This window comes from Ceratotherium simum, chromosome 11 (genome assembly GCF_057802395.1).
Source record: "Ceratotherium simum simum isolate JZ-2026a chromosome 11, ASM5780239v1, whole genome shotgun sequence".
In the NCBI taxonomy this organism is placed as follows: domain Eukaryota; kingdom Metazoa; phylum Chordata; class Mammalia; order Perissodactyla; family Rhinocerotidae; genus Ceratotherium; species Ceratotherium simum.
Genome location: NC_141910.1, coordinates 63,433,760 through 63,447,290, shown reverse-complemented (window position 1 = coordinate 63,447,290; position 13,531 = coordinate 63,433,760). Strand labels below are relative to the sequence as shown.

The following is a 13,531-nucleotide window of genomic DNA, read 5'->3' as shown; positions in this document are numbered from 1 at the left end:
TCAGCCCTGAGCTAACATCCATGCTAATCCTTCTCTTTTTGCTGAGGAAGACCGGCTCTGAGCTAACATCTATTGCCAGTCCTCCTCCTTTTTTTATTCCCCAAAGCCCCAGTAGACAGTTGTATGCCATAGCTGCACATCCGTCTAGTTGCTGCATGTGGGACACGGCCTCAGCATGGCCGGGGAAGCAGTGCGTCGGTGCGCGCCCAGGATCCGAACCCCGGGCCGCCAGCAGTGGAGCACATGCACTTAACTGCTAAGTCACGGGGCCGGCCCTATACAAGTCATGTTAATGTTTCTCTCAGGCTTTTCCAATTTAACTGACTTTTTTTTTTTTTTTTAAACCTGAGAGACCTGGTATCTATTTTCATGCTGACTTTACCTATGGAAGTTGAAGAGGGAGGAAACTCACATGGTGGGTTAGAATCCTATAGTGAAGAAATGTTACACATAGAACCAGATGGTCTTTTGTTCATTGCTCTGTATGGCACATGTCACGGTGCTTGGCACATAGTAGATTCTTAATACATTGAACAGATTTTATCTTCATATTTTCAGCTAATATTCTCTAGGTTGAACTGAGACTTGTTAATTGTTATCAATACAGTGAAACAATAGCTTCAGAAATGTCTGTTTTATTTTTCATGGGAATATAAATGCCTCATATTGGATCAAATTAAAAATCCATTCAACACAGTAGTCTCCTTTTTCAGGGAGTGAGATATTGAAGTGATGAGACTATAGGGATAAATTTGTTAGGAGAAAGTTATGTTTTTAGTCTAGAGTGCAGAACACAAGTAAAAAAGAATAAAAGTAATTTTTCATGCCTATTGATAAAGAGGAGAAGTTTTGAATGGTCTAATTTATTGAATGATTTTATATAATACCTTTTTTGTGCTCACACACATACATCCATATACACTCTTTAAAAATACTTAAGCTTTACTAACTACTTTATAGAAATGGGCTAGGTACTGCTAAATGTGTTACATATATTTTCTTATTCAGTTCTCACAATAGCCCTCTGAGATGATAGTCTTCCCCATTATACTGACTTATACTAAATATTAAATAACTTGCCCAAGATCTTACAACTTACAGGTAGAGCTTATTTCAAAGCCCATGTTCCTAATCAGTATTCCTATGGGCTTGATTAAAAGGTGTGTGTGTGTGTGTGTGTGTGTGTGTGTGTGTGACAATGGAAAACATTGTTAATTGTTTGTACTGGCATAGGGGTTCATCATACTATTCTCTTTGTGAATCTTTGACAATTTTTGTAATAAAAAGTTAAATAAAACTTGTTCTTATTTGAATTAGACCTTTTCTCATGTTTGGACTTTGAGTTGGAATCCCAGTTTGGGTACTTCCTGGCTGTATCATCTAAGTTCTTATGACTTTAGTTTTTAAACTTCAGTATCCTCATCTAACAATAGGAATAATAATAGTAGTGTTTTCCTTAGTGGCAACATGAAATGATACAGTACTTGTAGAACGTTAGCACAGTGCCTGTTCATTATAAGCACTTAACAAATGGTAATTATTATTGTCTTCCTGGATAGTCAATGAGATCATCATTATTATTAATTATAACCAGATTTCTCAAGCCCCTGGCACACTAGGCATCAAGTACTTTACGTATCTGTCTCTTAATTATCACAACCATCTTATAAAGCAGAAGGTATTACCCATTTCAAAAATGAGAAAATTGAGGGGCCAGCCTGGTGGCGTAGTGGTTAAGTATGTGTGCTCTGCTTCGGCGGCCTGGGGTTTGCAGGTTCAGATCCTGGGCCAGACCTACACACTGCTTATCGAGCCGTGCCGTGGCAGATGTCCCACATATAAAGTAGAGGAAGATGGGCATGGATGTTAGCCCAGGGCCAATCTTCCTCAGCAAAAAGAGGAGGATTGGCGACGGATAAGTTGTTAAGTTGTTGGTAAGTACTTTAGCTCAGAGCTAATCTTCCTCACACAAAAGAAAAAATAAAAAAAAGAGAAAAATGGAAACAGAGATTATATAAGTTGAGGTCACACAGCTGGGTGATGGTGGAACTGGGATTTGAATCCTGGTTTAATTTCAGAGTTCCTATAAATTCATCTGATTTTCTCTGGGAAAATACAAATTTTATATATTAGTCTATATGTAACAGTTAAGGATGTCAAAATCAATTGCCAAAATCTTGACATTAATTTCAAACCAAATACAAGTTTGATAATACGGCATTATCTATAACTCTTTTTTTGCAAATTTAGAGTTGACCGTGACTACTTCAATATGCATGTTTTTATTATGAGTAGACTGTTGTTGGTTGCTGTTTTAAGGTGATTATAATAGTTCTTCACTTTTCAGTAGGTGCTTCTTTTGCTATTTTTCAGGTAGATATAGTCGTTGGCACTCCAGGAAGACTAGATGATTTGGTGTCAACTGGAAAGCTAAACTTATCTCAAGTTAGATTCCTGGTCCTGGATGAAGCTGTATGTTGAAATATAGTCGTGCTCTTAAAAAATGTTTACTTATGTTTTTGGAGATAAAATATGTAAAATGATGAAGAAAAAATACAATTCAGTCATGATTCCGGTACTCAGAGATAATCATTGTTACCAGTTTGATATATTTTCATCTACTTCTTATATTTATGTAAATATTATTTTATGTAGTTGAAATCAAGCTATGTGGAATCTGGGAAATCTTTTTTTTTTTTAAATATAGTATTCTAAGTATATCATGTCATTATTTGGAAATGATTTCTAAAGGCTGTCTAATGGTCTATTATATGGATACTTCATGGTTTATTTAACCACTCTTGTTACTACCTATATAGGTTTGTTTTTTACTCCGAATAGCTATCTTTGTACATGAATTTTTTACGTGTTACAAATTATTACTTTATGTCTTAATTGCAAAATGTGAAGTGTATGAAAGGACATTAATGTGTTTGTGGCTCTTGAGACGTACTTCCAAATAATTTTCAGGATGGGTTGAAGTAGTTTTTCAGCACTAAAGTTTTTTGTTTTTATTTTTCACATTAAAATCATATGCATAAGGGCATGTGGTAGGAGTATTAACTCTCATATTCATTTTAGAATACTGAAGTATGGCTTTTGGGTTATTGTCAGCTATTTCATAATTTAGTCACATGGAATTTAAAGTTGAGTTTACAACTTGTCTTTAAATATCCAGTAGAAAATAATCATTTTGAAAATGTAGGGATATATATGTATATGAATTAGTTTCCATATCTTAAATTTTATAGTTGATTTGGAAAAGAAAGATTTAGCTACCGATTAAAAAACTTATGGTTTTCTTTGTTTCTCATGCAGGATGGGCTTCTTTCTCAAGGTTACTCTGATTTTATAAATAGGATTCACAATCAGATTCCTCAGATTACCTCTGATGGAAAAAGACTTCAGGTATAAAATGAGTAAAGCATCTTAAAATACATGTAGACAATTGTTATGTATTAATACTTAATTTTTTTTGTTTTACATTTACATTTTGTTTTAGTGTCTTCTGATTAAGTTAACTACGGTATGAACATTTTCTTCATTACGTGATTAAATAGTACACACAGAGGAAGCAGTCTTAAAAGTTGCTTTTAAAAGAAAGGAGAGGGAATTTGAGGAAATTATTTAGGTGTTACAGAAGACTATGGGGAAAATTCTTAGTTGCTTTTTTTTTCTACAGAGCATTTAGAGTTTATATTCCAGACTATGAGTACTGCTTCCTGTTTGAAGGAAAAATATCTTGAGCTGTTGAAAAACAGTTGTTTCCTTAGTAATTATTTCTTAAAATACTCCTCTTCTTTTTCTCATCCTTCTTTCTTGGGAAGAATTTGAGAGAGAGAGGTTTTTAAGAGAAGGAGATAAATAGTGTCTTATGACTTTAGATCTTCAGAAACCTTTTCATCTGACTTAGTGTAGGACCTTGAGGAGTAGAGAGTGTGATCTCTGTGGTGGTGAGGGGACTGCAGCTCAGAGAGGTTAACCTGCCCAGAGTCACACCACTAGTCTTTGCTACGGTGTCAGGTGTCGGCCTTGTCTTCAGATTCCAGGGTCAGCATCCTTTGTGCCCCATGTCAGTTTTCATGTGGTAGAATTATTATTATGAAATAAAAGTTTATCTAAATCTTGATTTTTTTATTCTTAGGTGATTGTTTGCTCTGCTACTTTGCATTCTTTTGATGTAAAGAAACTGTCTGAGAAGATAATGCATTTTCCCACATGGGTTGATTTAAAAGGAGAAGATTCTGTTCCGGACACCGTACACCATGTTGTTGTCCCAGTGAATCCCAAAACTGACAGACTCTGGGAAAGGCTGGGAAAAAACCACATTCGAGTAAGTACTTTATACTGTTGACATTTGTGGAGAATAAAGCATTCATAAACTAGCTTAACCTTGGGCTCTTAGTGATGCTTAAAGACCAGATCCTGTATCTAAGAAAAAGGCTGTTAGTGATGCTTAAAGACCAGATCTTGTGGGGCTGGCCCCGTGGCTTAGTGGTTAAGTGCGCGCGCTCCACTGCTGGCGGCCCGGGTTCGGATCGCGGGTGCACACCGATGCACCGCTTCTCTCGCCATGCTGAGGCCGCGTCCCACATATGGCAACTAGAAGGATGTGCCACTATGACATACAACTATCTAGTGGGGCTTTGGGGGAAAAAAAAAAAGAAGGATTGGCAATAGATGTTAGCTCAGAGCCGGTCTTCCTCAGCAAAAAGAGGAGGATTAGCATGGATGTTAGCTCAGGGCTGATCTTCCTCACAAAAAAAAAAAAAAAAAAGACCAGATCCTGTCTAAGAAAAAGAAGTCCTGCACATTGACCAGAAAAATTTAGGCCTCTAAGGCATGGAATAAGTGATGGGCTCATCTTTTATATTTCTCTGTAAAGTTACTTTTATAATCATCTTTCTTGATATAATTTTTATAAATAAATAGGATTAGCTATATATAGATCTAATTTAAAATACGATTTCCATTTCTAGTAGTATTTTAGTGTCCTGTTGATGTGCATTGTTTTCCTAAAAAGCAATTTTATGTGTCCATCTTGTCATTTTTCCCAGTTAGTAGGTTTACCTTTATATAATAAGGATATGTTGATTGTAAATGCACAGTATTCTGAAAACCACCATTGCATTTTTATTATTACATTTAAAATTGATTAGCCTTAGACCTACAGTTAATAAAGTGTTTTTCTGAATCGGAAGAATGGTTTTGTCTACAAGTTATAGAGACATATATCTGAGATGCAGTATAAAGTTAGATAAAATTCTCCCTTTAAAAAAATGACACCTGGGGCTGGCCCAGTGGCACAGCAATTAAGTTCGCATGTTCTGCACCTGTGGCCCAGAGTTCGCTGGTTCATATCCTGGGCGTGGACCTACTCACTGCTCATGAAGCCATGTTGAGGCAGCATCCCATATAGAAGAGCTACAACTCTACAACTACGATACACAACAATGTGCTGGGGCTTTGGGGAGGAAAAAAGAAAAAAGAGGTAGATTGGCAACAGATGTTAGCTCAGGGCCACTCTTCCTCAAAAAAAAAAAAAAAGGGCTGGCCCGGTGGCATAGCGGTGAAGTGTGTGCGCTCTGCTGCAGCGGCCCGGGGTTCGCAGGTTCAGATCCTAGGCGCACACTGATGCACTGCTTGTTAAGCCATGCTGTGGCGGCGTCCCATGTAAAGTAGAGGAAGATGGGCATGGATGTTAGCCCAGGGCCAGTCTTCCTCAGCAAAAAGGAAAAAGAGAAGGATTGGCAACAGATGTTAGCTCAGGGCTGATCTTCCTCACCAAAAAAAAAAATAATAATAATAAAAATGATACCTGTTCTGAACCATTACTTAACTACTCTGTTTTTTTATCCTTTTCTTTTGATAGACTGATGAAGTACATGCAAAAGATAACACAAGACCTGGTGCTAACAGTCCAGGTAAGTTAAAAGAACTAATAAAATGTTTTGAAAGATTTTGAAAATAAAATTTTTTTATTGAGTTTATGCCCTGTCTACTCTCATGAAGGATTTGAGGTGACCTGCAAAATTGGAATAGGAAATCTGAAAATAAAAGCAGCAAAGATAATAAAGAAATGGGTAAAAAGCTGATAGCAGTCAACTTAGAGGAATTTTAATCACCGAATTTAAGATATTAGTCTCCTGGCATCCAAGTCACAAATATTTTGGATTATAGAATTCTCATTGACCAGCAGTTTTCTTTGGTAACAGATTTTATATTGGCCCTGAATTCCAGGAGAAATGTCATGTAGATCCTTTATATCAGGGAATTGGGTAACAAAGGAAAATAGCTACAGCCTTATGAAAGGTACAGAAATGATCTTGAAATAGTTTATTGGTTCTTTTTGTGTGTAGTAAAATACATGTAACATAAAATTTGCCATTTTAACCGTTTTTAAGTGTTCAGTTCAATGACATTAAGTACATTCCTACTGTGCAGCCATCACCACCATCCATCTCTAGAACTTTTTCATCTTCTCAAACTGAAACTCCATATCATTAAATATTTATCAATTTTTAAAAAGCCTAATATTAAATCTTGATTCAGTGAAGCTACTTCTGTGCAGAGCTGAGATAGTTTATTTCAGATACATAATATTTCAAAGATGTATGAAGGGGGGCTGGCCCAGTGATGTAGTGGTTAAGTTTGCATGCTCTGCTTTGGCAGCCCGGGGTTCACAGGTTCGGATCCTGGGTGTGGACCTACGCACCACTCATCAAGCCAAGCTGTGGCAGGCATCCCACATATAAAGTAGAGGAAGATGGGCACGGATATTAGCCCAAGGCCAATCTTCCTCAGCAAAAAGAGGAGGACGGGCAACGGATGTTAGCTCAGGGCTAATCTTTCTCACCAAAAAAGAAAAAAAAAGATATATGAAGATATGTCATGGTACAAGGATAGTGTAGATCTTAGAGAACCTAGAATAGATCTTAAACCCATTAGGCTGCATGTCTGACATCAGATGTCTCAAGTGGATCATTTAAAGGGTTAGACTGCATTTGGTCCATGATTGGATTCATTGGTGGGTTTTTGACAAGTATCTAAAAGGTGAATTATCTGCAGTCTTGATTAAAGAGAGTTCCTTTGAACTCAGTTTTCTGTGTGCAGCTCCAAATTTATAAGGTGCATGCTCAACTAGCCTTATTGTTGGAGAGGAGCAGAGACACTGCTAGTTGAAAATGATGGTATGCTACTGTTGGGGAATGCATTTTATAAAATAAAATTTTTTACTGCTTCATATGTTTCTCCTTGTAAAAGTTTTGCTTAGTTTATGCTACAATTAGAGGTAACTAAGAGACCTTAGAAATATGTTGGGTTAAAGAATTAAAATTTTGCGTTGGACAGTTGAGGAGTAACTATAGCCCAGCTTCACACTGAAAAATGGAGATTTGGAGGATGGTGACTAAGCAATTACTAACTAGGTTTGATGTGCAGTTTTTATTCCACAGAGTGAAGTATGAACTTTCTGGTGTTTAGATTGATTTAGGAAGTACTTTAATTATTTTTTAGAGGGGTTAAAATAATTGAGTAAACATTTATTGAGCATTTAGGGAAGTTAATGAGCTAATGAGTTAATAAGCAAGGCAGAATATGATTAGTCCTCCATGAGAGGTAAGAACAAAGTTTTGTTGTGAGTATGTATTTCTGGTTGTGTGTGTGTATACGTGTGTTTTTCCGTCATAAGAGGTATGGTTATAGGTGTTTTGTTATCCCATAACCTGGCATAAAAAATATTAACAGAAACAAAAATAAATGAGTGAATGGATTATCTCACCATTTCACCCTATTTCTTATTTCTTATTCTTGTCTGTAATACTTGTGTTAAAGCAGAGTTTTTTAAGTGAGTTAAGCAGTAAGTCTTTGACTGTAATTATGTATGTTTATGACAATTTCAAATTGAAATTCTCTTTTGTTGTTATGTGGTATTCAAGAGATGTGGTCTGAAGCTATTAAAATCCTGAAGGGGGAGTATGCTGTCCGGGCAATCAAGGAACACAAGATGGATCAAGCAATTATTTTTTGTAGAACAAAAATTGACTGTGATAACTTGGAGCAGTATTTTATGCAACAAGGCGGAGGTAATGTTTCCTTGCTTGAAATAAATTGTATTTATTTCCTCATTTAATAGATTATTAGTCTCACGTTGATGGAGTCTAGAATGCATGCTCAGAATTTAAAGCAATGATGGTGCATTTAAGTATCTGCTCATCCACTACTTTTCCATATGATAAGCCCTAGGAAAAACAATGAGCTGATTTTCCACAGAGGTATAATTTCATTACAGTGAACATGAATCACAGCATTCTAAGGCCTTTATGTCATTTGGAAGAAGGGTAACATTATTGATTAACTTTAATGTTAAAATTTTCAAGTGTGATCGTTAAATAATAAAATATATATCTTCTCAACCAGTAAATGAGGAAGAAACATTAATCTAAAAAACGCTAAGAAAGAAAAAGGGAAAAAAATTAGAAAAAGCAGAATGGTTAGAAATTACAGAGTAAGGTGGCTGGTGGAAAAATCTCCAGTATGTGAGTAAACACTATAATATGTATCAGTGGACTGAAGTCTTCTGTTAAAAGGCATAGATAGTTAGACTGGATAAAATCTAGCTATATGCTGTTTACAAGAAGCATACCTGAAACTTGAGGACATGGAATGATTGAAAGGAAGGGGAAAGACAAAATATTTATATGTATCAGCTAAAATATTAATCAAAAGAAAGTTGGTCTAGCTGTATTAATGAGATACATTTTAATACAAAAATATTACTAGAAATAAAGGCCACTATGTAATAAAAATACCCAATCTACAATGAAGATATAATGATTCTAATTTTATGCTCTTTATAAAATAACATCAAACATTTAAACCAACATGAAAAAATGCTCAATGTAATTAGTCATTAGGGAAATGCAAAATAAAATCACAGCATAGTACCACTATACACTGATTAGAATGGCTAGGTTACAAATACAACACCAGCTGGAGCACTCATACAGTGTTGGTGTACAGCCACTTTGGTAAAAGGTCTTAAAACAATTTTTTGTAAAATTAAACATTGCTATCTTATGGCCTACCAGTCCAACTCCTAAATATTCACCCAAGATAAGAGAAAGCTGACAAAGCTGTGTGCAAGAATGGTCATAGCAGCTTTATTTATAATGGCCCCAAACTGAAAATACACTAAGTGGCCATCAATAGGAGAATGGCCGAACAAAATGTGAAATATTTGTGCAGTGAAATACTACTCAGCAATGAAAAGGAATAGACCACTGATAGACACAATAACTGGATGAATCTCAGAAACATTATGCTGAATGAAAGAATTCTCACATAAGAGTATATACTATATGATTCCATTTGTATGAATTTCTAGAAGAGTCAAAACTATCTAATCTATGAAGGTAGAAAAAAACCCAGAACAGTGATTGTCCTTAGGAGAGTAAGAATGGGGATTGACTGGGAAAGGGCGTGAAGGTACTTTGTGGGCTGATATTCATGTTTTATATTTTGATAGGGCTTTGGGCTAGAAGGTGTATGCATTTGTCAAAACTCAGCAAATGTATAATTAAAATTTGTACATTTCCTTGTATGTAATTGTTACTTCAAGGAAAACAAAAAAACTTAAACAGATACTGTACTCTAGTTAATGATATGCATGCTAAACTGTGTACTGATATCTGCAATTTACATTGAAATGCATCAAAAATATAAAAATGAGTTGATAGAAGGATAGAGGGATAGATAGATATGTGGTAAAGCAAATACAGTAAATGTTAATAGTAGAATTTAGGTGGTGAGAATACAGTCATGTTGCATAATGACGTTTTGGTCAACGACGGACCTCATATATGATGGTGGTCCCATAAGATTAGTACCATATAGCTTAGGTGTGTAGTAGGCTACACCATCTAGATTTGTGTATGTACACTCGATCGCACAATGACAACATCACCTGATGATGCATTTCTCAGAACGTATCCCCATTGTTAAGCGACACGTGACTGTATAGTTAGTTATTCACTGTTAGAATTCTTTGAATTTTGCAATATGTTTGAAAATACAATAAATGTTGGAAAATACAATAAATGTTGGAAAAATTATATAAAGTAGGGCCAGCCCTGGTGGCCTAATGGTTAAGTTCAGCACGCTCTGCTTTGGCGGCATGGGTTCAGGACCTACACTGCTGATTGGTGGCCATGCTGTGGTGGCAACCCACATACAAAATAGAGGAAGATTTGCCACAGATGTTAGCTCAGGGCCAATCTTCCTCAGGCAAAAAGAAGAGGATTGGTGATGGATCTTAGCTCAGGGTGAATCTTCCTCAGCAAAAAAAAAAAAAAAAAAATTAGGGCTGGCCCAGTGACGTAGTAGTTGAGTTCACGCACTCCACTTCACCAGCTGGGGTTCGTGGGTTTGGATGCTGGGCGCAGACCTATACACCGCTCATCAGGCCATGCTGTGGCAGCGTCCCACATAGAGCATGGAGGAAAACTGGCACAGATATTAGTTCAGGGCCAATCTTCCTCACCAAAGAAAAAAATATATGTATATATATATGTGTATATATATAAAATAAAAATTGACAGATGTACAGGGTAATAGACAAATCTTGCTCTCATAATGGCAAAGACTTGAATACCTCTTTTTATAATTAACGTACCTCAAGGAGCTAGAAAACTCAAAAAGGATATGGAAAATTTGAACAATTTAAAAGTTTGAACCAATGGTCATATAGAGAACACATTACATGGTTCATTACAGTGAACAGTTCAGTAACATTTTTTTTTCAAGTCCTAGCAACTAGACTTGCTTGGTTGTTTTAATTGTAGTGACTGTTTTGTAATAAATATTTCTTCCTGTTCACGTTGGTTTTGAATGGAGGATTTGATTGTGTAGTTAGGAGTGCTGTTGATCAAGCAGTAATATTCCTTAGATCCTTTTACCTTCCTTCCCTAAATATTCTGGTTACCTCTGCATAGAAAACAAGTTTCCCAAACCATTACTAAAACCAAAATAACACAATATATACCAGATTTCAGGGATTTAAGAGAGGGGAATAAAGGATCTGTCTCCTCTCTGCACACCCCTCAACCAGAGGGTGGGAGTATGTATGTGATACTTTGCTAAACTGTGTGAGTTCAGAATGCAAGAAGCCCTCAGCTGTAAGCCTCTGGAAGTTTTGGTTAGCTATTATTTCTCCTCTGCATAGTTAGTTTTTGTGTTAGTCATTTTGGGTGCATATCTTTCAAAATGTATTGTTTCCTTGAATTCTGAAGTATATTTTATTGAACCTAACTTACTATGGAGAGTAAAGTGGCATAGTTGTTATTCTGGGCTCTCTCATAGTGGTGCGTACAGGTTCTGTTGAGTTCTACAAGGCCATTTGCCCTTGTTCTGGTCCAGAGTGCACTGCTTTTTGTTACTGTATCTATTTGAAGTTTCTTTTTTAGCAGGCTACCACTGCACCTGCCTCTAAAGTAGCACCTCTCCATCCTTCCAATTTGCTTCTTCTAATCTGCTTTGGCCAGGAAACCAGATAACTAAGTGGCTCGGAACACCTTAGAACACCTTGGGGAGAGCAGGCTTGTGGACATGGCCTCGTAGTAAGGGCATGAACTTCATAATGCTCATTTTAGTTCTTCTAAGAGTGATCCCTTTTGTCTACTTTTTGGTTCTTCACTTTACATGGGATAGGTGAGGTTCCTGGTCTACGCATACGTTTTCCTCATACAATGCGTTTTAGTTGGCATACTGCTTTATCTGCTCCCGCAGATCAGGAAGGGTGGTTTAAAGTGTCCTTCAAAGCAAATCAATTTTAATGCTCATGGAGTCTTTTTTTTTTTTTTTTTGTGAGGAAGATCAGCCCTGTGCTAACATCTGCCATTCCTCCTCTCTCTCTCTCTTTTTTTTTTTTTTTTTGCTGAGGAAAACTGGCCCTGGGCTAACATCCGTGCCCATCTTCCTCCACTTTATATGGGACGCCGCCACAGCATGGCTTGCCAAGCGGTGTGTTGGTGCACGCCCGGGATCTGAAACGGCGAAGCCCGGGCCGCCACAGCGGAGCGCACGCACTTAACCGCTTACGCTACCGGGCTGGCCCCTCATGGAGTCATTTTAATGGCATTTCACCTATGACAGAAATTGTGTTAACCGTGGTTTATGGCAAGTTGGGGTATAGATTTCCATAGAATTACATGGTATCATTGTAGTGTGAATGTTACTGGGTTTATTTTGACATAGTCTTAGGCATAATCTTTTCCAAGGTTAACTGTTTAATGTGCTTTTCACTAGGACCTGACAAAAAAGGACACCAGTTCTCATGTGTTTGTCTTCATGGTGACAGAAAGCCTCATGAGAGGAAGCAAAACTTGGAAAGATTTAAGGTACTGATATTGAGTTAACTGCATTTCCTTAATACTTAAAAGGGGCATTGTGTCTAGTTTTAATTATTATTATTATATTTATTATTATTATTATTATTATTATTATTTTTTGTGAGGAAGATCAGCCCTGAGCTAACATCCATGTCAATCCTCCTCTTTTTTTGCTGAGGAAGACCGGCTCTGAGCTAACATCTATTGCCAATCCCCCTCCTTTTTTTCCCCTTTTTCTCCCCAAAGCCCCAGTAGATAGTTGTATGTCATACGTGCACATCCTTCTAGTTGCTGTATGTGGGACGCTGCCACAGCATGGCCAGATAAGTGGTGCGTTGGTGCAAGCCCGGCATCCAAACCTGGGCCAGTAGTGGAGCGTGCGCACTTAACCGCTAAGCCACGGGGCTGGCCCTCAGTTAGTATCATTAAAGCAATTCTTGTCCTAGAAATTTCAAAATATTTCTACCCTATGGTATGTCCTCATCTTGGCAGGGCTTAGTCATCTTTAACAGTCAGGTGGTAAATTAAGTGTTCTCTATCAGCACAACACTACTGCAATAAGAATTTTCAATTTAAGGAAGTTTTAGTTAAATTCTCTCAGGTAGATATTTTTAGGAGAAGCATCATTGGATAGTTAAACCATGTCTGTGAGCTTTTTTTTTTTTTAAATAGTTTGTAGTAATACCGATAGAGAACTTAATTTGTAGATCAATTTAAGACGAGTATCAGAATATGGTTTCGTGGAATTAAATATGTTTTGAAATGTTTGGGCCAGACCATCCCAGTTATGTGCTCTTAGCGCATGAACAGATTATATAGCTCTGGGTATAGGTGGGTAGGGCTTGAGCCATTGAGAACTCAAGGTCAGTAGCCTCCACCCGGAAGCAATCTCGTTCTCCATTTACTACTGTGTGTTTACCTCAGTGTAGAGTACAGGTATTTTCTCTCAGACCCATAATGAGAGAAAAGAGGGGAAGTACTGGACTTAGGAACTTTGGATTCTGTTTCCATGCTGAGCATAGTTGACATGGATTTCAGCATGTGTGTCACCCTTCTCTATCCTGGACGTTGTACTGGACCAGAAGTCAGTATGCCCTCCCCCCTCCTCCGAATCTCACACTTTGCCGTGCCTTGGGGCACAAATA

At 37.1% G+C, this 13,531-nt stretch overlaps 1 protein-coding gene across 1 annotated transcript in view; it reads left to right on the top strand.

Annotated features, from left to right (window-relative positions):
• DDX1 (DEAD-box helicase 1) overlaps positions 1 to 13,531 on the top strand; it is a 38,921-nt gene that overhangs the window by 20,144 nt on the left and 5,246 nt on the right. Inside the window, exons 15-20 of the mRNA XM_004436486.3 lie at positions 2,374 to 2,472; positions 3,319 to 3,408; positions 4,145 to 4,333; positions 5,873 to 5,924; positions 7,938 to 8,084; positions 12,304 to 12,395. Of these exons, the coding sequence (XP_004436543.1) occupies positions 2,374 to 2,472; positions 3,319 to 3,408; positions 4,145 to 4,333; positions 5,873 to 5,924; positions 7,938 to 8,084; positions 12,304 to 12,395 (669 nt within the window). The remainder of the gene's footprint in view (positions 1 to 2,373; positions 2,473 to 3,318; positions 3,409 to 4,144; positions 4,334 to 5,872; positions 5,925 to 7,937; positions 8,085 to 12,303; positions 12,396 to 13,531) is intronic.